This window comes from Ranitomeya variabilis, chromosome 2 (assembly GCF_051348905.1).
Source record: "Ranitomeya variabilis isolate aRanVar5 chromosome 2, aRanVar5.hap1, whole genome shotgun sequence".
NCBI lineage: Eukaryota > Metazoa > Chordata > Amphibia > Anura > Dendrobatidae > Ranitomeya > Ranitomeya variabilis.
The window spans coordinates 231,935,165-231,963,093 of record NC_135233.1 but is presented as its reverse complement, the minus strand read 5'-3'; the positions used below and the strand labels follow the sequence as shown (position 1 = coordinate 231,963,093).

Genomic DNA, 27,929 nt, shown 5'->3' with positions numbered 1-27,929 from the left:
TCCATTTCCTGCAGTGAACATATTTATTGATCAGCTCTTTTCCTGGATATTCAGTTACATCAGGTAAACTTCTGAGGTGAATCTACAACCGTTACAAAAAGTAATAATATTATCCATAGTCAGGACAGAAAATCCAATGTTACCCAAGAAAACTGGACATGGAGACTTTGGCCACGGTGAGCACATCTGGCTACGACAGGAACAGCTGAAGATTATTATATATTACATTCTATTTATTACGTCTTATAAACTTTAGGAAAATCAAGTGCAAAGACTTTTTTTTGTGACTTTTTACATTTCACCTTTTACAGACAATATGACAGACTTGCACAAAAAGACAAAACACAGGAGTGGACTGGACACCGGAGTGTGAATGTGCCACAAAATATGGTGGTAGAACTACAAGTGTCAGAAGGCTCTACCAATGCTTGGCACAGTATGCTGGGCCTTGTAGTCTCACCACGCCACTACTGAAGGGTGGCTGGAGCTGCACAGGAATGGAGTGCGCGACACGTCTGGTTCATAGATTTGCATGGGGTCATGGATAGAACCGCATGATGCAAATCATGAGGGAGGTCAGAGAGAAGCGGGCACGACTCCTGGGGATTCTATGCCCCCTACAGAGACCCCGCAGGGTTTCCCAGGGGAGAACAGAGGGCAAATTAACAATACATGGCGCTCAGGAAGGTCGCTGCTAGGAGCGTTCATGATATCACAGCATGCAAATACGCAGCACCATTAGCTCAGACGGACAGGTGCTGCCGGCTCCCATGTACAGAGAGCGCACCTGTCCGCACCACCCTGCTGCCTCCGCTGGAATGGGACCACCAGAGGAAGAGACTGACCACTGCCACCCTGAGCATCCTTACCTAGGATAGCATATACCTTCCATATACATCACTAGTGACTGGACGCCCGCCATACATCCTCTCTTTCTAGCAGTTCCTCATATGTTTCTGGAAAAGTTGAGCGACAACTAATATAACCTCACACGGCAGCCACCAAGCTTTCCTATACCCCAGCATGGCTTCTGGACCCTAGTGCCGCAGATATCCAGCTGCTTAAGTGGGAAGATTTAACGTTTAGGATTGAAGAGCAGTAAAGTCACCCAGCTTTCCCACTCATGGAGGCATTACAGTAAACTACAGATCTAATGGTTACCTACTACCCTCCTAAGCTATGCAGAGAAAAGCTGGGTGTTGTACATATGGTAATATTGGACATTGGCCAACTTATATATATATATATATATATAATTTTTTTTTTTTTTTTTTTTATAGAAAAGTAAAGGATGCTTGAAGCTAAATCTGATTGACAGCATTTCCATAGCCTGCATTACCCAAGAGTCCTCCCCAAAATAGTTACAAAAGTTACAAAGGCGACCAGTCATATCCATTTCTACCCATCACTGCCTTAAGGCAATGGTCTCCGACCTGAAGCGCTCTGGCAGTTACTCAACTACAACCTTGATAAACATGCTGGGAGTTGTGGTTCTGTAGTTGCTAGAGTGCATTTGCCTTAAGAGTCACTCACATACATACACAAAAAGAAGACGTCTTCAAGTCACATCCCACAGTCAGCACCCCGAGCCCCCCACCTCCAGAGGCGCTGGTCATACAATTCATCTCTTGGCAGGCTGGTTAATTAATATAATTAACATGGCTCCGCCGCAGGCAGCAAACAAGCTGCTACACTTACTATGGCGGATTTCATATAATCAGCCAATTTTGCTAGTGCGTCCTTTTTCATTTTTTTTTTGTAACCCCACAGCGAGACTGCAGTCCCTTCCCAGGAGGCTTTGCAGCACAGGCGCCATTGCTGAGGACAGACGTCAGGGCAGTGACCACAGTCCAGATATATCTGACCGTCTGACCGTCCTCCATCCGCTGAGGTTAGAAGTACAGGGCCGGCTCGCTTCGGAAACCCGTGTCAGCGCTGCCGTCGGCTGGCGTGAGCTGCGAGAGAGAGGACATGGTTACAGCTCACAGTTTGGACACAATGAACGCTACATAGCAGGTTGCTTTGAGCTGACTAGCTGAACAAAATCATGTGACAAGTTTACACAGGGCCCAATTATGAAGGAGACCCTTTAGAGTACATGAAAAAAGGTGAAAACCGTGTTTTATTACCTCACCTGAAGGCAGAGATATAATCATTGGAAATTATGGGCCCAAAGCCTGAGGCTGCACTACTGAGAGACTCTGACATTTCCTCTTGATTTCTATCGGCGACAGTGCCGTCACAGAAACCTTGTGTGGATCCAAGTCATCAGATACATTAATGTCTACACCCTGCCCAGTGCGAAGGTCTCCATCACAGCACTAGAAGGATCAATGCTTCAGTGGTGTAGCCTCAGGCTTTTCAGCTGTAAATTTAAATGACTGGATCTCAGCCTAGAAGACGGGAATTCATCAGTTTTCACATTTCTAATTCATGACAAGCTCACTGTACATTAGGAGAAAATGTCTGAATAACCCCGCCCAGAATCTTCAAGGGGAACTCCAGGCAGGAGGTTCAGGCTCACCATGTCCTCGCTCGGTGCATTGAGGTCCGGAGTTGTGGAGCTCCCTCTAGACGCTTCATCCTGCCATTTACTGTACTCCATGGAGTGTTTAGGGGTGTAATTGGATAGACCTACAGCGAAAAAGAGAAAATAAAATATATAATTTTTTTTTTTATTTATAGTAGATTGATGCATCCAATCAGGCACTTCTGTCTTCAAGATCGTAGAAGTGCAGAAAATGCAGATTTCACAGGACGGCTCGATCAGGCGCACTCCTCCTCATCACTTACATCACTGACCTGCCCTTGGAGCTATATACTGCCGTTCGTGCAGAGAGGGGGCCCAAGACATCAGGGGGAGAGGGCCCAAGACATCAGGGGGAGGGGGCCCAAGACATCAGGGGGAGGGGGCCCAAGACATCAGGGGGAGGGGGCCCAAGACATCAGGGGGAGGGGGCCCAAGACATCAGGGGGAGGGGGCCCAAGACATCAGGGGGAGAGGGCCCAAGACGTCGGGGAGAGGGCCCAAGACATCAGGGGGAGGGGGCAGAACAGTTTGTGGGTAGTTGACGCACATTTACTCACTGGTCGGCGTGGTGAACACATGGGCATGGGAGCTTTGCCCCTGCAATCTCAGAGGGGCTCCTACCACAATGCACCGGACCAGAGAGGACTCCAATCCCCGATGTCTAACACCTTAGATACTGCAGGCAATGGCGACTGCTGCATGTTAGGGGGTTTGGAATTAATGACAAACCTACTACTACTCCCACTGCTCAAACTGAATAGGTAACTATTCTATTGTTCCCTGTTATCTGCCATTTCAGACTAGGGAAGGAAATCTGCAATAGGACGTGCAGACTTGATCCCCTCTAGATTTCATGTGCTGTTGAGCGACTGACGAGGGTTGTTCCTCTGATAACTCTTCATGTGGTTTATGGAAGTTCTCAACAATGGAGATGTTTTGTCCCCGTGGCCAGGCATCGCACAGTCAGAATGGTGTGGCTGATAACAGTTTGCAATAGATTTTACATAACCACAGGGCAAAGTCAAATTAAAATAATTTTACTGTCTCTTTAAAACAGTGATGACTATTAATAAAGCCGCCTGATAGTCCACGTCAGCACCGCTCCGCCGTGACTCACTGCAGTGACAATAATAAATACAATAAGGGATTAAAGGTTTCCGACACACGTGATCCGACGTCCGCAGCACCACGGCAGAGAAATGTGACCAAACATGTCACAGCAGAGCGATCAGCGTCCACACCCTTCCAGGAAACGAGCGCCAGACACTGTGCAGGTACAGCTGAGCCCAGAAGGCTGAAAGTGCTGCAGAGCAGAAATCTCCGAGCAGAGTCCCTCCAAGAGCAACTACAATTCCCAGCATGCCCTAGGTGACATTGTGCAATGATATGTCACAGAACGCATCATCCCGGCCATTACCTGAGTTTGCAGAGGTGGCCCGCAGACTGCTCCCACCGGCACAGCCACTCACAAATTGTGGCCGAGGTAGAAAGAGACCAGGGGGTTTCTCCTCTTCCTCGGACTCGGAGCCGGACACCTCGTTGGCCTCATCTTCTCCCATGTCTTCAGCCAGGGAATCCTCAGATGGGTATTCAAACATGGTGTGGATGTTCTGCTCATTAAAGGAGATCTTCATCTGCAAGAAATGACTCCAAAATGTCAATGTGTCCGACAGATTCCTGCACCACACACATCAGCAAGCACCAGGTGCCGCATCAGGCTATGTTCTCACTTTGCGTTATTGCTGCTTTTTTATGAAAATTATAAGCTGCTTTTTAAAGCATTAACAAAAGCTGAGATTTCAGAAGTCTCACACGCTTGCTCTTTTTTCCCCCTGACAAAATTGCAAAACTGCTGCTTTTTTAAAACTGCAGCAAGTCCCTTCTTTCATTGCTTTTGTAGCATTTTTTTCACCCATAGAAAGCAATGAGCAAGCGCAAAGATGTAACAAAACGCAACCATCACTTTTTAAAGCATTTTTGGTGAAAAAAAAAAAAAAAGCCGGTACAGCAGGATGTGAAACCCAGTTATATTTGTAATTTTGCCAAGTTTATAACAATGGCTTGGTCTCCTCACATGAGCATGGTTGTTAGTATTAGCACAGTTTCATTAAATTAGTGATATATGTGTAAAAGTAAACACTGGCTGACCAATGTGCAAAAGTAAACACTGGCTGACCAATGTGCAAAAGTAAACAATGCCTTGCCAATTCGATGTCTCCCTGCTGTTTACACATTTTGCAGTTGTGAATTTGTTCATGAATTTACAGTACAGACCAAAAGTTTGGACACACATTTAAAGATTTTTATGTATTTTCATGACTGAGAAATGTACATTCACACTGAATGCATCAAATCTATGAATTAACACATGTGGAATTATATACTTAACAAAAAAGTGTGAAACAACTGAAATTATGTCTTATATTCTAGGTTCTTCAAAGTAGCCACCTTTTGCTTTGATGACTGCTTTGCACACTCTTGGCATTCTCTTGATGAGCTTCAAGAAGTAGTCACCGGGAATGGTCTTCCAACAATCTTGAAGGAGTTCCCAGAGATGCTTAGCACTTGTTGGCCCTTTTTCCTTTACTCTGGGGTCCAGCTCACCCCAAACCATCTCGATTGGGTTCAGGTCTGGTGACTGTGGAGGCCAGGTCATCTGGCGTAGCACCCCATCACTCTCCTTCTTGGTCAAATAACCCTTACACAACCTGGAGGTGTGTTTGGGGTCAAAAATAAATGGTCCAACTAAACGCAAACCGGATGGAAGAGCATGCCGCTGCAAGATGCTGTGGTAGCCATGCTGGTTCAGTATGCCTTCAATTTTGAATAAATCCCCAACAGTGTCACCAGCAAAGCACCCCCACACCATCACACCTCCTCCTCCTCCATGCTTCATGGTGGGAACCAGGCATGTCGCCCCCTACCTTCTGTCTCTTCCCCACTATCCCATAGAATGCAAGTCCGCAAGGACAGGGTCCTCTCCCCTCTGTACCAGTCTGTCACTGTAAACGTGTTTACTGTAAACTATATCTGTAACTCTGTATGTAACCCCTTTCTCATGTACAGCACCATGGAACTAATGGTGCTATATAAATAAATAATAATAATAACAATAATAATGTAGAGTCCATCCGTTCACCTTTTCTGCGTCGCACAAAGACACTGGTTGGAACCAAAGATCTCAAATTTGGACTCAGACCAAAGCACAGATTTCCACTGGTCTAATGTCCATTCCTTGTGTTCTTTAGCCCAAACAAGTCTCTTCTGCATGTTGCCTGTCCTTAGCAGTGGTTTCCTAGCAGCTATTTTACCACGAACAGTTGTTGTAGAGAGGTGTCTGCTGCTAGAACTCTGTGTGGCATTGACCTGGTCTCTAATCTGAGCTGCTGTTAACCTGCGATTTCTGAGGCTGGTGACTCGGATAAACTTATCCTCAGAAGCAGAGGTGACTCTTGGTCTTCCTTTCCTGGGACGGTCCTCATGTGAGCCAGTTTCTTTGTAGCGCTTGATGGTTTTTGCAACTGCACTTGGGGACACTTTCAAAGCTTTCCCAATTTTTCGGACTGACTGACCTTCATTTCTTAAAGTAATGATGGCCACTCGTTTTTCTTTACTTAGAATTTGTATTATGGCAAGAAAAAAGCAGCTAACAGTCTATTCAGTAGGACTATCAGCTGTGTGTCCACCAGACTTCTGCACAACACAACTGATGGTCCCAACCCCATTTATAAGGCAAGAAATTCCACTTATTAAACCTGACAGGGCACACCTGTGAAGTGAAAACCATTCCCGGTGACTACCTCTTGAAGCTCATCAAGAGAATGCCAAGAGTGTGCAAAGCAGTCATCAAAGCAAAAGGTGGCTACTTTGAAAAACCTAGAATATAAGACATTTTCAGTTGTTTCACACTTTTTTGTCAAGTTTATAATTCCACATGTGTTAATTCATAGATTTGATGCCTTCAGTGTGAATGTACAATTCTCATAAACATGAAAATAAAGAAAAATCTTTAAATGAGAAGGTGTGTCCAAACTTTTGGTCTGTACTATATATTAACTTAGTTCTAATTTTTTTTTTTCCACACCATCTTTTTCCACTAAATAATTTGATCAGATAATCCTTTATTCCAAAAATGTTTTAGGACGTCACTATTCATTCTTGCAAGGTGGAAGCAAAGCTGAACTTTGGGAATCACAAAAAATACAGCAGTAAAGCAGCAAACCAGGCATTTTATCTGCAGCTTTTTTTTTTTCACTGCCCAGAGATCAAGTTTTGGCTGCAGAAAAAAAGCAATGCCTGAATATAGCCTTATAACAGTTATATTCTTGTACATAGGGGCAGTAATATACCGTATATACTTTTGTATAAGCCGAGATTTTTAAGCACATTTTGTTTGTGCTGAAAATAAACCCCCGCCAGGGGAGCGGCAGAGCAGCGGGTCACAGGAGGCTAAAGCCTGTGCCCGCTGCTAAAGAGATGTTAATATTCACTGCACTGGCAATGAATATTCATTTCTCTTATAGCGTGAACAGTTACAGCCGGAACCGCTGGCTTCCAGCAGCTGCCGGGCTCTCACGGGTGCCTGCTCATTAAGATAATGAATATTCACTTCTCTCCATTCCCATAGGCTGGACAGAAGTGAATAACTGAGCGGGGACATGCGATCGCCCAGTCAGAAGAGCTGCTGGAAGCTGGAACGAGATGCTGAGAGGACGCCTAGGGAAGGTAAGTAGTATTTTTTTTGTAATGTTTTTCTCATGGGGGCCATGCAGACATGGATGGGAACAATGAGCCCTGCAAACAAGGATAGGGATGAGGAACTATGCATACCACAATAAGGATTAGGGGACAATGCATACTAGGCTTATACTCGAGTCAACAAGTTTTCCCAGTTTTTCGAGGTAAAATTAAGTGCCTCGACTTATACACGAGTATACATGGTAATAGTTATATTCTTGCACACAGGAGCAGTATTATAGTATTATAGTGGGTTATATTCTTGCACATAGGGGGCTGTATTATAGTAGTTATATTCTTGTACATATAGGCAGTATTATAGTACTTATATTCTCGCACATAGGGACCAGTATTATAGTACTTATATTCTTTATATTCTTGTAGGTAGGAGCAGTATTATAGTGGGTTATATTCTTGTACATAGGGGGCAGTATTATAGTAGTTGTATTCTGGTACATAGAGGCAGTATTGGGCTATGTGCACATGTTCAGGATTTTTAGCTTTTTTTAGCGTTTTTTCGGCCGTTTTCCGCCAAAAAAAAAACCAAAACGCTTACATAAGCATCCTATCATTTCTAATGCATTCCGCATTTTTTGCGCACATGCTGCATTTTTTTCCGCAGTGGAGTCGCATTCCGGAAAAAAACGCAGCATGTTCATTCTTTGTGCGGAATCGCAGTGATTCCGCACACATAGGAATGCATTGATCCGCTTACATCCTGTATGGGGCTATATGCCCACCATGTGGGCAGTAAGTGGATCATGTGCGGTTGGTACCCAGGGTGGAGGAGAGGAGACTCTCCTCCAGGCCCTGGGAACCATATACCATAACCATACACCTTCCGGTGGCCCCCGCAGCCTTCCCGTTCCTCGCGATGCTCCTGTTCCCAGTAATGCCTTGCGACAATGCCTGTGATGACGTAGCGTTCCCACGTGATGCTACGTCATCTAGGGTCATTGCATCGAGGCATCACTGGGAACGGGAGCATCGCTAGGATCGGGAAGGCGGAGGGGCCATTGGAAGGTGAGAATATCACGATTTTTTTTTTATATTTTTAACATTGTACATGAGAGGCAGTATTATAGTAGTTATATTCCTGTACATAGGGGAAGTATTATATTAGTTATATTCTTGTACATAGGGGGCAGTATTATAGTAGTTATATTCCTGTACATAGGGGCAGTATTATAGTAGTTATATTATTGTATATCTACATCTTCCAGCATTGATCAAAGCATGCTGGGAGCCGTAGTTTCTCCACTAGTATACCTCAGTATATAGTGATATAACTGCCGGTAATAAGTTACCGCAGCCTCCAATGTCCATACTAATTAGCGTTGGCTCAGTGACTGCACCTATCTCCCAGGAGCAGGCTGTTCCTGGTACTGTACACAGCAGATAATCTACACGCCAGGTCCTTTCTTTGCACAGTGTTTTATCAGGCAAAGACAGAGCCCTTGAGAAAAAAAAAGCATGACTGAGATTTACATGCCTGTGTGGTGGGGCTCACGAGCCTCGGTGGTGCAGACTGCTCATGCACAATGAATACAACCTTCCATTGATTACAGAGCGGATCATGCATTGGGGAACCACAAAAAAAATGTGTTTGGGGAAGCAGGTGACAACTCCCAAGAGATTTGGTTGTGAAGGACTGGTTGTCAGCATCTAGAGAGCAAAAAAAGCCAAGCATGTTTGTATACTGAAAGGGGTTGTCCACTACTTGAACAAACCCTTCACCTTCCTCATTTTCGAGCCCGCAAAAAGAAATAAAAATAAATTATTCGCTGGCGTCACTATCTGTGCCATTGGACGAATCGAAGACCGTGACGTTGGCACTGATTGGGTGCAAGGCTCGTGTGACGCACCAACCACACAAGAACCCCAGGGACTAACTGCTGACACCGTTGGAACAGCGCCAACACATGTATCTCTGTGTACAGGGAGCTCCCACTAGTGGTGGCTGCAGACAGAATCTTATGTATCTGTATACAGGGAGCTCCCCCTAGTGGTGGATGCAGACAGAATCTTATCATGGATCCACTGTATACTAGGAGCTCCCCCTAGTGGTGGCTGCAGACAGGATCTTATATCTCTGTATACAGGGAGCTCCCCCTAGTGGTGACTGCAGACAGGATGTTATCGCGTCTCTGTACATAGAAGGCTATCCCTGGCGGTTACTGCAGAATTTAAGAATTTCCTTCTACGAGCATGCTGAGTATTTAGAGCTCTGTATCAGGAAAATAAAACTATTAATTTCATAAATGGGCATTAATCTTAGTCAACAATAAAGACGACGGGTCATCCCATGTCACTACTAAGCTCCAGCGGTCTTTTCTCGATGTTGCAGGGTCTGGAAGGAGATTACTCCTGACTCATTAACAGTTCATGTGCCCCGATTAGTGGATTATAATGGGCACAGTTGGTCTCCAGCAGAGGCTCAGCCACAAATAGACTGCAACCTGTTAATGATTGAAAAGTAATCCAAGATGCACCAAAATTACCAGCAGGGTCGAAATTCTAAACAGTGACCCATAGATGAATACGCCCCAATATCTGCTGATTAGTGGAGAGGGGGGCATTTATTATTTAACTAGAGGTTCCCAAACATTTAGGATTTCGAAGCCTTTGCAATCTGTTCTCAATTCAGCCATGGCCATAACCATTTTCTTTCACCAAATAAGAGATTCTGGTGAAATATGATCGATGCATTGTTGCAACACGAAAGCCAGTGTTGCATTTGTTCCCTAGCAACCGGAATGTTACACAATAAAATAATACCAGGGTACAATTGAAGAGATCACACCCAACCTCCGCCCAACCCAGAGAGGAGAAAGCCCGACAAGACTGCTCCTCCGTGTGTTGTACAATGATGCGAGTGGGTGTAATATCACATTACAGCAGCTACAATCACTGACTGCACCTAAAAGGAGTAGCAGCTTATGATTTCTGAAAACAGGTATCGCAAGCGGCTAGTTTCAACAGCTGTAATAACTTTACGGTATTTTTGGGTAACGTTTAATTGAAAAGTTATCAGATGTCAAAGCTCTAAATTGGCTCTGAGAAGTGGTGGCGCTGTTGCATTGGAGTCTATGCAGTACAGTGGTGGAAAGTGGTACTGCAAGTGATTCAGGAATATGGACATAATGAGATGTGAAAGGTGCATTTCATTCGCATGCGATAGGAAAATTATTCTTTATGACAATTCTCAAGTGTTTATAGACACAGGCCGGGCAGTCAGGCATTGTTCTAAGTTTAGCTGCACACCTGGCTGACCTTTGGAAAGGCGTAGTGACAGAAACGCTGCTTTTGTCTGCTGCTCCGCCTCGTGGGAACACAGCACGTTAGGTATGATCATTGATCAGACATATTCCAGGCATCACGCATACATTTAGCCACGTCACATTGTTTAAAGGGGCAGGAATATGAGACAATGGATGTTATTTCTAGGTACCTGCTTCAAAAGGTCCGAAGCTCGAAGACCCCCAGAATTAGGATTCTCCTTTAGGGAACATCTTCAACAAATACAAAGTTATAATGGCTCTTGAAATAGGGATCATGATGCAGTGGTGGTTCGCCGTCTCAAGAAGCTGTTAGCTGAATGATTATAGCTATTCCTCCAGACCCCAAAACATGGCGAGAGTGCTGTGAATAGGGAATGGACCTCTACTAAAGACCCTTCTGAATAAATGATAGGACATGTTGAAATTACTATGGCCATTATTTCCCTGGATAATTCACATTAGATGGTCGTTCACTTCTTTAGGCCTTGACAAGATCAGACGATATTGACCCAATAAGAATGGCTCCTTTTAGGCTCATCCACTGGAGGCAAACGTGAAAATGGGGGTCTTAAATTGACACCCAATTAAAGGAGTTAAAAGGGTTAATGTGTTCCTTGCTCCACACAGTTAAAAAAAAAAAAAAAACAGACAAGACAAACCAAGTACAGTCTTAAATTGGTACTGTCAGATGACCCCCTAACTAGTTAGAGGTCAGTAGGTACTCAGACATGGCTGCCATTCTTCAGTGAAAAGTGCAGCCGTAGGTGGCAGCCACTGCTGACGTATGCTGACCGCATTGCTTTGATAAGTCATACACTTCTGAAGACGTTTTGCTTGGCTCTGGTTTGTGGCTTTTGTGAATGTCCTCGTAGACTGACGAGACCTCAAGAACGTCAAGATTGTTTGGTTCCATCACTCATAACTTAACTCCACCTTGAGTGATCATACAGGCTGGAACAATTGTGGTGACCTTGAACATTATCCTCTCTCTTCTGACCAGGTTTCAGTTTTGGAACAGTTGGGTGAGGACTGCAAGATGGACATCCCAAAGGACAACATTCTTCTGGTGGGATCCATATGGAGATGTGATTTATACTATTGCCTGAGGCTTCCATCACAAAACAGTCACCTTCAACCCCATTGAGACACAGTCATATGGTTGGCTGCAACCATTGGTCCTCCCTTAACTATTGGTGACCTATCTAATTATCACGAAAGTTGTTGCAAAAAAACAAACATTTAGGGAAGCATTGCCAACGAGGTGATAAAAAAATTGTTCAAGATACACATTAGGCTAACTACAGCTGAAACCACCTATATTGGCCAACAGTCTAAAGTATGTGAATGCCACCTGAATCTCCACCCGACAACGAGTAGGCAGAAAGGCCGTGGTAGTGGTAGAGAGAAAGAGAGGAGGTGCTGGTAGACGAGAGCAGCATGGGTGATCAAGGCCAGGAGGGGTGGCCACCAGGTACGGTGATAAAAGAGCAGCGGTGGTCGAGGAGAATGGTGATCAAGAACAGGGAGTGGCTGTTGAGGTAGAACAGCAGTGGTGATAGAGAAGAGCAGCAGCGGTCGAGGAGAACGGTGGTCAAGGACAGGAGGAGTGGTTGTCAAGGTAGAGCAATAGTGGTGGTCAAGGACAGGAGGAGTGGTTGTCAAGGATAGGAGGAGCAGCTGTCAAGGTAGAGCAATAGTGTTGGTCAAGGACAGGAGGAGCATCAGTCAAGGTAGAGCAATAGTGGTAGTCAAGGACAGGCGGAGCGGCTGTCAAGGTCAAGGAGCAGCGGTGGTTGAGGAGAATGGTGGTCAAGAAAGGTGGTAAATGATTTAAATGTGAAAATGGTTCACAACTCTCCTAAGAGAGCCAACATATTTTGGGTCCTTGTCTATGAATATATCCAGTCTACTAAAAATCACATTAGCCAATGTAAAGTTCTTTCAAGCCTATAGGAGTCTACTGGTCCTGGGACCAAACAGAGGGCATCACAGGGCTCGGCACCATCCTCCCTTTGTCCTTCAGTGTTAACTATAGGAAATGAGAAATCGCTGACGGAAAACCAGTTGAAAAATCTGCTTCCTTTGCTTGGCCTCCTGCCTCCACCTGCAGCAATCTTTCCTGCAGCAATCTTTCCAGTGCAGATATGGAAGAGCGTTCATGGCTTTTGGGAGGAGGGGCTGCCGGGTCGCTATGATCCATACACCCAGGAGAGATCCCCATCCAGAGTGGGTAGTGCCACCTGGCAGAGATCATGACCGTTGGACACCTCTGCCTATCAGCTGCACATCAGGTTGGCACGGCCGATTGTTTAGCAAACCCAAGGGCAGAACTTTCCGATCACAACTTCCCCAAAAGCGGCGACTTTTCATCTCCCAATATAGCAACAAACAATGCAGCCATAGTAACGGCAGCCGCAGTCATCATACCCACAGGCTACAACGGCGGCCAGAACAAGCCAGCGGCGACAGTGTAAAACACAAGAGGATCGGTGTATAACCTGGGCAATCATGTAGGGGAAGCGCACTACACCCAGCTGCAGGTAACGCTAGGGAAGAGGGTAAAAAGAGAAAGTGGAATTCAGCAAGACGCCACCCACCTCACTTGACCCTCTAAGGGGATTCTTCCTATAAATGGAGCATGGACTGATGTGCCTATCGAATCTATTAAAAGAAAAAAAAAAAAACACACACACACACACCACCATTTGGCACAAAATAGCCCCAGGATTAGTGATGCGCGAGCATGCTATCCGAGCAGGAGTTATCCGAGTATGCTCGAGTGTTAGAGTGTCTGCGGCGTGCTCGAAAAATATGTTCAAGTCCCAGCGGCTGCATGTCTCGCAGCTGTTCGACAGCCGCAACACATGCAGCCATGGTGACTTGAACATATTTTTTTGAGCATGCCGAAGACACTAACACTCGAGCATGTACAGATAACACCTGATCTGGGCACGCTCGCTCATCACTCCTCAGGAAGGGTGGGAGGCTGAGACGCTCCTCCATCCTGCAAAGAAGTGTGCAATGTGATTTAAAAAATCTACTATAGTGAATGGCCCAATAAGTGGATGTCATCACGGAAAGGATCTGGTCTCAGTGACAGATGACCAGACTACATCTGTTTAGCATCTAGTCTCTGGAGGGGCGCACCTGTAAGGTACATTTCCTCGGGGTGTGGCCCACTCAGTCTTAAGCCAGAGGTCAAATCTGAATCAACATCTTGAACAAACTTTTCGGGAACTTCTGAGAACTAAGTAACAGTAGAGGTAAAGCTGGCAACAGAGAGCAATAACGGAGAGCAGACAATGCCACATATTGGCCAGATCATAGGTCATCCGTGGACATGCTCCACCCACGAGGCCATGTAGGCCCAGGGAGTAGCAGGAGGCGCAGAGCTATGAACACACAGCAGCCTCATCTATGGCTGACTCACCCCAGCACAATGCACAGGTACAGGTGAGGGCGACACGACACCTGCTGCAATCCACCACATCTTAAAAGGGATACTGAGCGACTTAAAGGGATACTGATCATAAACACCATCTACTGTCCATGAACTGTGCAAGTTATAGTTTTCTGTTATCAGCCACTAGGGGCTTTTTCTTCTTCTTCAGGCGAGAAACTTCACACCCCGATAATCACCTCCAGAGGACCAGAATTAGTGGGGAGCCATAATCTGTATAGGGTCCTCGTTTTTCGGATTAGCGGTTCTTTAACAACAGTATTGGGAACAACACAGCCAGTAAGCAGCAGAGGATTGGATACACAGCTCAGCAGACAGTACCTCACATTAGAAGCTTAGATACACAGCCGAGCTGCATTAAAGCCGCATTAAAGCGCTCAAAATTGTGTCCCCCAAGGGTGTATCCCTTGGGGGACACAATTTTGAGCGCTTTAATGCGTTGATCAAGGGCAGAAAGTTCCATGGAGTCCGGGTCACTATACATCAGACGTTTCCCCATTTGGCTCCAGACACTATGAGATTTCAGGGTCTGGTCTGTGGGTGCGGACCCTCACAGGCTCGGTGGTAGCGGCCATCAGTGCTCGTCGCCTGAATGCATATACACGTTACAGCTTCTATCTACAGGCGGGTTGCATTTCCGGGGCGGGGGGCCTGGAGGATATGTACCCCCTCCTCCCCGGCTCCATGTGCTGAATAATTGAGCAGGAATCACATCGCATGCGGGCCTGTGTCTGGCACGGTGACCTTTCACCCCAGCTTATCAATTATTGCTGGTTGGTCTGCAAATGAAACCGCGTGTGCCACATTATCTGACTGCAGCGAGATACTGAAAGTGAGAGCAGGATTCACACCGAGGACGGCAGCCACCGGCATCTGCACACAGCATACATGCAACCAGTTCATATATTAACGAGGCAGAACTTTACGGCAAATCTCGCTATCCCTTTAATGGCGGCCATATTGGCCGTCACTCAGCCTTTCTAGAAACAGATAAGTAAGAAGCTGCTCGTAAAGTACCATTCCATTATCCCTCCAGAAGCACCAGACCTCTTAGACACCTAGTGATGCTCACACAGCTGAAGTGCGTTACAATGCATCAGTGCAGATCACAGAGTCCAGGACAGTGCTGCCCTACATCCTGGACAGTGCACTGACGGCACCACGGACAATACAGACGGACGTCCATAGTGCCAGCGGGCAGCAATGGGGAACAACTCACACTAGAGAATCTACTGACAACATTTAGGCAACTGCCTCTCAATCACTGATGTGATCCAGAGCCGCTGAATGGGGAACTATAAAATAACCCAAATGTTAAGGTTAACATGGATAATGACAGACGACAAGTAATCCTCCCCCAGCAGGGTTTAGGGTGGAGAACGCACTACTGATGTAAGCCCAAGTTACACCACGCCTGTACTTCTGTTTTATAATGAAACTTGCACCAAAAATATCTGCACCATAAAGTTCAGGAAACAAACTGCATTTATACCCCAGAGCTCTGCTCGGTATTCTGCTGGTGCAGTCACTGCGTACATACATTACAGATCCCAAGTTACATCCTGTATTATACCCCAGAGCTGCACTCACTATTCTGCTGGTGCAGTCACTGTGTACATACATTACATTACTGATCCTGAGTTACATCCTGTATTATACCCCAGAGCTGCACTCACTATTCTGCTGGTGCAGTCACTGTGTACATACATTACTGATCCTGAGTTACATCCTGTATTATACTCCAGAGCTGCACTCACTATTCTGCTGGTGCAGTCACTGTGTACATACATTACTGATCCTGAGTTACATCCTGTATTATACTCCAGAGCTGCACTCACTATTCTGCTGGTGCAGTCACGGTATACATACATTACTGATCCTGTGTTACATCCTGTATTCTATTCCAGAGCTGCACTCACTATTCTGCTGGTGCAGTCACTGTGTACATACATTACATTACTGATCCTGAGTTACATCCTGTATTATACTCCAGAGCAGCACTCACTATTCTGCTGGTGCAGTCACGGTTTACATACATTACAGATCCTGAGTCCACACTTGCTTAGTAACATCTGGTCTCAGCTTCCTTGACTGCTGCCCCCTGTAGGCCCCCCCAGTATTGACCTCCCTGGGTGAATGAGCTTTGTCATTAGGACAGCGGAGGCCTGTGAACAAGCGTCCTTATGTCTTCCTCACAATAAGCTCTCTCTTCCGTTTAATGTAAGCGTGTCTCCCGGCTGTGCAGCTAGCGGACGGTCACAACAGCAGAGGACAGGGCATCGCTCATCAGTGCTGGGGACGGGGGTCCGATATCAGACTTTAGTGCCCGTTTCTATGACTTCTGCACTGGCCGCACCTCGAGTCTCCTGACCCATTAAATGAAAAGTCAATGGAATGAGAGGAATGTCTCCGCTATGCCACGTTCCCATGACCAGGATGCCGGGCAACAACGCCAAGACAGAGGGGGCAAACAGAGCAGACAGGCAATGGCCCCCATGACGGCATGCTCCAGACAATCCTACAGCAAGTCTAAGACTTGAGACCCTTCAGTATGTCTGACCTGAGCTAGCTGACAACCAATATGGCCAACAGGGGCCACGCTGGCTCCCGGCAGCGTCACTGGCCGACCGCCTCTCCCAGAAGCTGAAGGGCTCCTTGTGCTCTTTCCGCTGTGGTTAGTTTGAGGTCGGCGTTTCTCCCGGCATTAACCCAAATCGGTGCCGACGTGAGGAGAATTAAGGTCAATTATGGTGCGGGAACACTGTCAGGCCGACCCCACGTGGCCCAGACGCGGCTAAGGCTACTTTCACACTAGCGTTAACTGCAATACGTCGCAAATGCGTAGTTTTGCCGAAACTACGCATCCAGCAAAAGTTCTTGCTGGATACGTTTTTTCGTCATAGACTAACATTAGCGACGCATTTGCGACGCATTGCCAAACGGTGCGTCCGTTTTGCGACGCTTGGGCGTGTGGTAGCGGACCGTCGGGAGAAAAAAACGTTACATGTAACGTTTTTTGCTCCCGACGGTCCGCTTTTTCCGACCGCGCATGCGCGGCCGGAACTCCGCCCCCACCTCCCCGCACTTCCCCGCACCTCACAATGGGGCAGCGGATGCGTGGGAAAAATGCATCCGCTGCCCCCGTTGTGCGGCGGAGACCACGCTAGCGTCGGGAACGTCGGCCCGACGCACAGCGACGGGTTGTTCCCGACGCTAGTGTGAAAGTAGCCTTACTGGTTATTTCTGGACGGAGTGTGCCGCATACCAGTCTAATCACACAACTGGAAAATCCAGATTATGTCCCAAGGAAGGTGCTGAAGGGGCTCATGTCAGAACGGGGTCAGGTATCCAAGACCGCAGCGGGTCAGGCACCGCACACAGGGCAGCCACTGGCTCGGCCCGCGATTCTGGGCCTAATAGGGGCCATCGATCTATGGCCAATATGTCACACTGCGCCCCCCACCTGCCCTTCCTGTGCCAGTCTTCATTTTAGGGGTCATGAAGCAGGGAGCCCAGGATGAACACTTCATGCTTTGGTCTCTCTATGGCTTCCGATCATGGAGTATTTGGAAATCCCTCATTTCGAGGAGTCAGAGGATCAGAATTTTGCTCCAATTCATCATCATACCCAATAAAGATCTTGTACCACATGCCCCTGCACCTGCCGCACGGCTCCCGGGATATGACACAGCGCCTTCACCAAATTGTCTCCTTAGTGACGAGGGATTGCAGTCATTGTAAAGGGATTAAGTAATTTGCCGTGTGTCTCCTCCGCCTTTGGTGATGCAATAAATGCCGCTCCTCCTGTCACTGCTAATTCACGAGCGGCAGCAGCGTCCTCCAGGAATCACAGCGGCTCCAGCGATCCCCAACCATCAGACTGCCACAAATCCACTGTGTTTTGCTCCAAGTCAAGATCTCCGTTTGCTGTCAGTGAACTGGACGGTCCCAGCCTGCAGGCATACACACAGCTGATGTTTGGTACAATGTGTCAGTGCAGGGGTATGTCACATTGATACGATGTAACAAAGTACCGACAGCATGCCCAGGTATGACTATGATTAGACATGAGACGCAGGTGCACCGGATCCCAGAATTGGGGTCCCTCCACAGTACATGGACACAGGGATGAGGGTCCCCAGTTGTGGAGTTAGGACCCCTTAGGCTACGTTCACATTTGCGTTGTTGCAACGCAAATGTGAACATAGCCTTAGTCTCATGCATGAAATACTACATTTAAAGGGGAACTCCTCCTCATTCCAAAGTGGGGGGCACGGGCTGGCGGGACGGCGTTGCCCCTCCACACTTGCTGTTATTTTCCTATAACTCCAGGGTTAACGACTTTACAGTCTCTATATTTAGCCGCGCTGCAATTTATAACGGGTCAGTAAAAAAAAAAAAAAAAAGTGATAATCCAGGAGCTGCGTCACAAGCGTTTACAGCCGGCGCTGGACTCCTGCCCTGCCCCATACGAGCCGATTAAAAGCTTTGACTTGTCTTCTAAGTGGCTAATTCCAAGAATGTCGCCTGGGGAGTGCGATGGGTTAAAGGGGCGATCAGAGATCTAAACATCGGGCAACCACAAGGTCAATCACACGTTAAAGAGACCGCATCAATGCGAAAAATGGAAGCCTTAAAAAAAAAAAAAAAAAAAAAAAAAAAAACCACAACGCCTCCATTTTCTGCCTTTAGTCAGCCCGTGTCTGCACATTATGCATCGCGCTTCCTGCCCTGGGATCCACTTTCACGGTCAGATTCTTATCTGGAGTGAAAATATTGTGCTGCGAGTGCCGACAACACCGGATCTGGTTTCTCCGATCCCTGCCAAGCCTGGAGAACGCCACAAGGGAGAGGAATAAAGGAGGCCATGCAGCTGCTCCGGTGGTGAGGAACGCAGATCCTGCAGCCATTGGGCCACTCGGACACTACAACTCCCAGCATGCACCGCAGGTCTCGCAGGGGAGCGACATGCTTTCCTTTCCCCAGGCGATGTCCAGTCACTGCCTGGTAGACAGCTTTTTTGCAGGACGAGTCGCAGTTCTGAATAACAATACTGAAAAACAAAAAGGTTCCAAGTGGGGAGAAGGGGTGGGAAATAAAAAGGCAGCTCCGCCAGGGCGAAAGGTTTTGGCTTTACAGCGCTCATCCTGCGGTGAAGATGGCCCGACGACAATTCTAGTTCTCTGGGCAGTCCGACGACAGCGATACCAAACTTCCATCAGGAGATATATAATTAGTAGCATATACAGAAATTCTAAACTTTGTACTTATAAGAAAGAAAAAATAAAATATTAGCTTTGTTCCATCCTTCTGAACTCATTAGACGTCATCATAGATACCCTTTTGGGGTACACGCGACATTTTGCATTCCCCTTGGGGAGGGGGATTTGTTGATCAGTTTTTTTCCCCCCTATACGATATTCAACTTCTAGTTTCATAGACCGGATTTTTATGGATGAGGCGACAGCCAGCCACCACTTCTCAAAAGAAAAAGGTCTTTATAATTGGGGAACAGCGCGGCGATTTGCATTCACTTTACCCTATTTGTTGTTCTCGTAGAACAGAACAGGCAATCGTTCATACACTTGAGTATAGCAGTCTGTAGTGAAAGCCACGGTCTCTGATGAAGCCCACTGGTGTACCAAAGAGAGAGAAGCCACAGGCTGTTAACCATTTATGTGTCATAGTCACTATTGACAGCAGCATCTAAGGGGTTAAAAAGCCATGGTCGGTGCCAACACCAATCGCGGCTGATACAGCAAGGTGTCAGCTATAGTGGACAGCCGACAGCGACAGTCGGGGGATGCTAGTGTCTGATATGTGAGGTTAGTAAAAAGACATATTGGTGGTCACTAAGGGGTTAAAACCTTACCGTTTGACACGTGACATGCGGGACTAAATTTACACGTTATAAGGGGATGTCGGCTTTTTTCCTCCCAGTTAAGCGCATGTATTTTTGTAATTGGTGTTTATTAAAACCTTTGCACTTTGTGGGGCAGCAGCCATTGCCGGCTGCAGAGTGAGCGGAGAACCCATCAGTGAGCGCAGAACTCTTCTCTGTCCTTATCGGAGCTCCTGTCAGGTGACTGATGACCACAACAAAGTAGAACGTGTCGGGAAACAAAAGGCTTAATAGTGCAAAATGTTTTGTGTAGCCAACTTCAAAAAGGTGAGTTCTAACCCCAAATACCTGCATATAGGTTATTAAAGAAAAAGGCCCTATAAGGCCACAAAAAAACAAAGATAAACCCTGCCACAAAAACCGAGCCGCCTGAGAAGAGCTCCCCACCGCCCGGCTCATTCTACGGCCTCTGTGGTATCGGCAGTGGCTGCTGTATGATGGCAGCTCTGAGGCTGGATCTCCTGTGAGCGCCTATTAATACCCGGCAGAGGGAACACTCCTGGGTGCGGCGCTCATTTTTCCACTCGTACAAATATTTATGACAGGTTGCAGTTTTGGGCACCAATGTTTCCACATTGCAATAAAGTCCACACCACCAGGTCTACAGTGGTGATGAAACTACAAGTCCCAGCATGCCCTGTCAGGCATGTGTTCTGCCCTGCAGGATACATGCTGGGAGTTGTAGTTTCAGGTCATTATAGATCAGAGCCAGGTCAGGACCAGGGACGGACTACTCCACCCAATGGAGACAACTGCCCCTATTTTCCCTGGTCCTGACCGTTCTAGAGATCACTGCTTGCTGTCAGTGAATGAAATATGCTGCACGGACATTGCAGGCTACAAGTGGCAGCCAGTACCATAGAAATGGACGTTTCACAAGAGCCTGGGGTGACCAGGGGGAACAGGCGATCCGGGCTCACGATTAGAAATGGGGAATTGTAATGTAAGCAATTCTCTACCAAGTCAAGCAGGTCGGCCCACGCTGCCTCCCCCGAGTGTTCACCGAAAGCTGCAGATAAATCACAATTCTGCCTGCCAGGCTGTCATGAAGCAGTCACTGCCCATCCTGCCCTATGAGAGGCGGCCAACCTGTCCAACCGGAAAGATTAATCATTTACCTTTGAGTAAGACCAAAATACTGCTGATGTGACATCAGGAGGCTCATAGAGGTCACCACACAGCCCAGCAATCCCTGCGGAGCAGCCCCTCAATACACGGGCTCCGATTAACCATTTGATGACACCCCCAAATTGTAAGGACAATGCCAGAACCAATATCTACAGAGTAGAACGCGCAGTGCCGGGACCGACAGTGCACCTCCATCATTCGTCATCTCCAATAGTGTGAATGCTGAAAGCCAGAGCAGTGCCAAGACCACCACGAGGTTACTAGGCCCTGTGATATAGGAACAAAAATGGCTACTGGTACCATTATCAACCAATCAAATGTGGACTGACCGGTCATCATGGTCAACATCTGTTAGGAGATAAAATGCAGGTCCCATTACAAATTTGGCACAGGAGCACAGAACATATTGATCCAGAGTCACATCCTGCATTATACTCCAGAGCTGCACTCGCTATTCTGCTGGTGCAGTCACTGTGTACATACATTAAATTACTGATCCTGAGTTACATCCTGTATTATACCCCAGAGCTGCACTCACTATTCTGCTGGTGCAGTCACTGTGTACATACATTACTGATCCTGTACTGATCCTGAGTTACATCCTGTATTATACCCCAGAGCTGCACTCACTACAGGATAATGTACAGTAACTCCTCCAGAATAGTGAGTGCAGCTCTAGAGTATCTAGTATGTGTGAAGCTGTCTGCAGAGTGCTCACTGGGATCATTAAATTCAATTTACAAGGGCGCAGTAACTTTCCATTTCTCCTGACACTCATGCAGTAATGACCGGCTTTAAGACTGGAAATAACTGACTAGCTGCATCTGAGCGGTGGACAGTAAATACAACCTCGATCCTGCATCACCGACGCTGCGCGAAATCATAGAGCGAGAGCTCATGTGCCGGATTAGAGGGAGTTCACTGGGTGTCGTGCCTGTGCCATCAGTGGCTGCACTAGAGAGCCACCAGCCTGTTATTCTTAAAAGCCAAATCTCCAATAATCCAGCACATTGGTGGCCCCCCGAGTGTAGCGGATTATTGGACACTTACAGGTGCAGACACCAATGAGTCATCTTATTGGCACTGATCTTTACTACATGTTAAAGGTTAATGATTAAAATTGGAGGATAAAGTTGCTGCATAATCCCAAGAGAATAGAAATGTAAAGGATCCAGGCTGGATTCACCGAGAATGAGATGAAATGAAGCTCGACGCTCAGAACAAGTGCAGCGAAACGCAGTCTCATCATTAGATTCAGTGGTAAGAAAAAGGCGACTTCACAATGGAGTAATCAGCGCGGCGAAACGCAAAGTTATAGACACAGATACAGGCGAAACATGGCCGACAGATCAGAAGTTAGAGGCGCCGATGACGCTATGAACCGCACACCAGCCAGACAACGAGCGTGACGCCTGTCAATCAGGGTGCAGTGAGTAACATCATCGGCATCACTCACTTATGATGTGGAGGCGAGGGACTCTGGATGGCACCAAGTCACCCCTTTAATGGCTGCAAGAAAAGGTAGATAACCCAATATAAATCCCGTCACTGCGATCATTCTGGAATTTGCAGCAGAGCGGGCACAGCCTGATAAAATATCATACTAGATGGTGGCCCGATTCTAACGCATCGGGTATTCTAGAATATGCATGCCCACGCAGTATATTGCACAGCCCACGCAGTATATTGCACAGCCCACGCAGTATATTGCACAGCCCACGCAGTATATTGCACAGCCCACGCAGTATATTGCACAGCCCACGCAGTATATTGCACAGCCCACGCAGTATATTGCACAGCCCACGCAGTATATTGCACAGCCCACGCAGTATATTGCACAGCCCACGCAGTATATTGCACAGCTCATGCAGTATATTGCACAGCTCATGCAGTATATTGCAGAGGCCACGTAGTATATTGCAGAGGCCACGTAGTATATTGCAGAGGCCACGTAGGCCCACGTAGGATATAGCAATGTGGGCACTATATGCGTGGTTAAAAAAAGACTTAAAATAAAAAAATAAACATATACTCACCTTCCGAAGGGCCCTTGAAGTCCTGGCGCCTGTGTGCGGTGTACGCGGCAGCTTCCGGTCCCAGGGTTGGTATGAGCGCAGGACCTGTGATGACGTCGCGGTCACATGACCGTGACGTCATGGCAGGTCCTTGTCGCATAGCATCTTTGGCACCGGAACCTGTCGCTTGCACTGCCGAGGACAGCACGCCACGTCGGAGGGTGAGAATAACGCTTTTTTATTATTATTTGTAACATTTGTAACACTTTTCTCACCGTTGAAACTGGTAAGACTCTTACTGTCGCTCTCATTCATTCTCGTCTGGACTACTGCAACTCTCTTCTGATTGGTCTCCCTCTTACCAAACTTTCTCCAATCCATCTTGAATGCTGCAGCCAGAGTCATATATCTGTCCAGCCGCTTCACCGATGCCTCCATCTTGTGCCAGTCATTACACTGGCTACCCATTCGCTACAGGGTCCAGTATAAACTCATCTCTCTCACCCACAAAGCCCTCCACAGTTCTGCACCGCCTTATATCTCCTCTCTCATCTCTGTCTATCGCCCTACACGTGCCTTCCGTTCTACAAATGACCTAAGGCTAACATCCCCAGTAATCCAAACCTCGCACCTCCGTCTCCAAGACTTCTCTCGTGCTGGGCCAGCTCTCTGGAATGCACTTCCCCAGACGATCAGACTGATACCTAGCCCCGACCTATTCAAGCGCGCTCTAAAAACCCATCTCTTCAAACAAGCCTACCACATCAACTACTCAGTAAACTAACTTTGCCCTGTTCCCTCCTTCCAAATATTATTCTAAATCTGCACCCTACTATTCATCTGTCTCCTCACCCTCCATGCACATGATAACTGCACTTGATACTTGACTATTGCACTTAAACACACGGGCTGATGACCGGATCATGCAGCTTTGTATGAAAATCCCTATTTATTATAATTGCCAGACCTGAAATAACGAGCACTTTTCACCTATTGTCTCCCCCATTTCCTTGTAGATTGTAAGCTCGCGAGCAGGGACCTCACCCCTAATGTCACTGTTTAAATTGTCTTAACTTGTATTGAATTTGTCTGTACATGTCCCCGCTTAATTGTAAAGTGCTGCGGAATATGTTGGCGCTATATAAAAATTAATAATAATAATAATAATAATATTATTACTACATTAGATCTTTTTACTATTGATGCTGCATACGCAGCATAAATAGTAGAAAGTTGGTCACACAGGATTAATAGCTGCTTTAATGGAGTGCGTTACACCGTGGTCCTTGAACGCTGGCATTAACCCTGTGTGAGCGCTCAGCGCTGACTGCAGGGCAGTAAAGCAGCGGCCATTTCGCTGCCAGACTATGGCCGTCGCTGATTGGTCGTGGCAATGGTCGTGGGCGTTTTGCCACGACCAATCAGCGACTTGGTTTCCATGACAGACAGAGGCCGCGACCAATGAATATCCACGACAGACAGGCGGAAGTGACCCTTAGACAATTATATGGTAGGATGCCGCCAGTTCTGGTTTAAAAAGGAGATTAAAAGGTGGAATAAACATGAAAACTAGAATAGTAGACTAAAAATGAGAGAAATATATATATATATATATATATATATATATATATATATATATATATATATATATATATATATATATATATATATATATATATATATATATCTCAAATAGAAAATTTAAGGAAAAAGAAAAACTGAAATGTTAAAAGATGTTGGAAACAAAAAGACAAAAAGAAACAATGTAACCAACTAAAGAACAAGATGGCTGTATGGGAGCAATTATGTAACAATATGAGACAGAGTAATGAGCACGGACCGGGCCCTGCTGCCGCCCAGAGGTGTCAGCGCCGGGCCGTGGATTGCACTGGGACAATATTTGACTTTCTGTAATAATCATTGATCGCACAGACGAGTAAATAATTGGCGCTGGCTGAGCGCGCTACCTAACAACTGGCGATCATTTACCTTTTTCCTGGAAGAGCCGATCTTGGACAGACAAGACTTGGACAAGGACTGATATCCACCGATCACCTGGATCTCCTCCGCGGTCGGGTAGCGTTTTTTCAGCAGCGCTCCCAGGTCAGAGTAGGGAGCCTCAGATCCATCAGAAGATTTCCTTTTAGACCTCAGATCATCCTCCTCATCATCCTCCACCACGGGGGTGCGGAAGGCCTCCTGCTCTGTGAGCGGTTTTCTTTTGGGGACCACAGTGAAGGTGTTGCCTCCTCTGTTGCGGATGGAGGACACGGCCGTGTGCGGCCTGTAGGGTGGCTCTTCTGCTTTTCCGGACGGTTTGTCCTCTTTGTCCTCGATATGGACTATATCGTCTATGTTGGTGACCGGTATGTCAGGTCTTACCGCGTCCTCGTGTATTTTGGTCACCGGCACATCGGTCAATATGACCGCCTCATCCCCTTGCTGAACGCTACTAAAATATTCAAGCTCTGCTCCTAGATCGGTAAACGACTGACCTTCGGTGGACGATCGGGGTGGCAAGAGTCCACTTTTCCAGTCAAAATCAGACAAGGAGGGTACACTGGAGGCTTTCAAGGTGTCGGGACTATCAGTCTTACGTAAACCGGCGTCGCCATTCACCTGGACTTCTCTGGGTGACGTGCGAGTTTCATTGTTTCGCGGAGAGTCTGCAATGTTTAATTTCGGGCCGTTTGGGGCGGGAGTGACGTTTTTGACTCTTGGCTCGTCATTGGACTGGACCATACCATCCTGTTGCCTCTTCTTCGGGATAAAAACAAAAGAATTTTTGGATTGCATTCGAATATTCGCCAGAGCTTTCGCCTGCACATCGTCGTCCGGGATGCTGCTGAGATCCGGCTTGGGCGCAGGTCTGATCTCGAAAGAGTCATTAGAGCTGGTGGAAGCAGACACTTTGAGCCACTGGCTCGGAGTGGTGGCACTGGCGGAGGCCTGGTCACAGTGGTTGATGGATATGTTCTCAGAGTAGGATGTGGCACTGGATTTAGGAGGGATGCTGCTAGATTTTGGTGGGTCCACCTCACACTTTGGCCTCCAAGTGTTGGCGCCTTTGGGCATCAGAATATTGGGATCACAGGATGGCGCCGGACCACTACCCTCGGGCGCCCTCTGAGCCGCAATTCCCTTGGGTCGCCTGCTCTTGGACAGAAGATCTTGAATACTGATAGGACCAGTCTTTACATGGGGGTCCACGTGACCGTTGGTAACAGGGGGACAGTCCATCTCCGTCCCTCCTCCATCCGTGCTGGGCAACTTCGCCCTGTTAGTGGACACAGCTTTGGGGTTGATGAGGATGGTGTTGCTGCCAACCTTTTGGGTAACATTGACCAGTTTCGGTAATGGAGGAACGTTGTTATTCGTGTGCCCTGCTTCGAATTTAACCCTGACCGCAGCCACGATGGGAGACGGCGGCGTGTCAGACATGGACAGGGGCGAAGAAGGGGCGACTGGCGAAGTCACCGGACTGGAGGGTCTTTTATGAAACAGGTCAGGGTCCGGTAGAGAGTGGGGGACAGGTACCTTGGAGGGGAGCCAGGACGGGTTGTTTAGGGGGAAGCGCTTGCTGTCCTCTTCTAAGAAGGAGGCGGATGATGGGCACACTTCCCCAGATCGCTTAGGTGACCGGTTTCGGGGGGATTCAAGGATCAGAGGTTTTGGCAATATGGCAGGCTTACTGTCTCTCTCCAGGAGGTTCTCCAAGCTCCTAGTCCTCACCGGTCTACTTTGGCCATGGTCAAATTTCTCCAGTAGCCGACTTACCCTTCCGGCTTCTTCCAGGACCTCCATGTGCTCTAGCGGCTCTTTTTTGGGGGGCTCCTGAACTTTCCTGGGGGGCTCATTTTTAGAGGGCCCCTGGACTTTCTTGGGGAGCTCCTTCTGGGGGACCTCTGGCTCATAGATGACCACTTCGGAGGCTCTGATCTCGGCCACCTTGCTGCCCCTCTTGGCCAGCAGCTCCTCCACAGGGTCTCCATGGCCGGGGCTGGCCTGGCTGAAGTAGCCGGGGTCGGACTCGATGATGATGATGTTCTCGGCTCGGATGGTCCTCATGCCCGGGACGTGGCTGTACATGTCCAGCAGGTGGCGGATGGGGGAGCTGCCTCTGCCCGGGGAGTGCTGGGGCCGCCGGTGCCGCCGCCGCTCCTTCTCCTGCTTGATGAACGGGTTCTCATGGAGCGGCCCCAGGCTGTCCTGCAGCACCAGCCGCTCCGGGCTGCCGGCACGGGACGGGGAGCGGGTCTTGCGGCTGGGAGACGACTCCTTCCCCCGGGACATCGCCATCTTCGCCCGCTTCCTCTCCAGCACCTCCAGCTTCCATGCCGGCACCTTGTGAGAGTGCGGGTCCAGCCGAGCCCAGCTTTTTGTGCCGCTCACTGCCATGACTGCAGTGCCAGACCCGCCGCGCAGCCCCGCAGCGACTGACTGACTGCAGCCGGGATCCGGGAGCTGCTCCTGTCACCGAATTCCACGCCCCTACTGCTGACGTCACCACATCAAGCAGGTGCTGGGGGCGCGGAAGCCCACATCTAACCCCGCCCCCTTATCATAGGTCACTTATGTGACACGCCCACTATACCTATGTGCCTGAAAAGCCCGCCCCCTTACCCCCCTGTCGTCAGAAGACACGCCCCCTTCATGAGCATCTGGGGAAGGACAGTGTGGAAGGACATCTCTCCAACCTGAGGGGCCGTCAGGGAAGAAGCCCCACTGCGTGATTCTGACGCTGCGACACGTCCCGTACAGTATCCCACCCGAAATACACGGCTCAGCAGACAGTATCACACAGGATAGGATCAGATACACAGCTCGGCAGACAGTATCACACAGGAGAGGATTAGATACACGGGTCAGCAGTCAG

At 47.7% G+C, this 27,929-nt stretch overlaps 1 protein-coding gene across 1 annotated transcript; it reads right to left on the bottom strand.

Moving 5' to 3' along the window:
• TPRN (taperin) lies at positions 1–27,545 on the bottom strand. Its single transcript, XM_077283991.1, has 4 exons — positions 25,043–27,545; positions 3,948–4,164; positions 2,525–2,634; positions 1–1,955 (listed from the first exon to the last, which is right to left on the bottom strand). Exons 1-4 carry the CDS (start codon positions 27,449–27,451, stop codon positions 1,893–1,895), a joined length of 2,799 nt encoding a protein of 932 aa, XP_077140106.1. The 5' UTR covers positions 27,452–27,545; the 3' UTR covers positions 1–1,892.
• Positions 27,546–27,929: the final 384 nt, after the last annotated feature.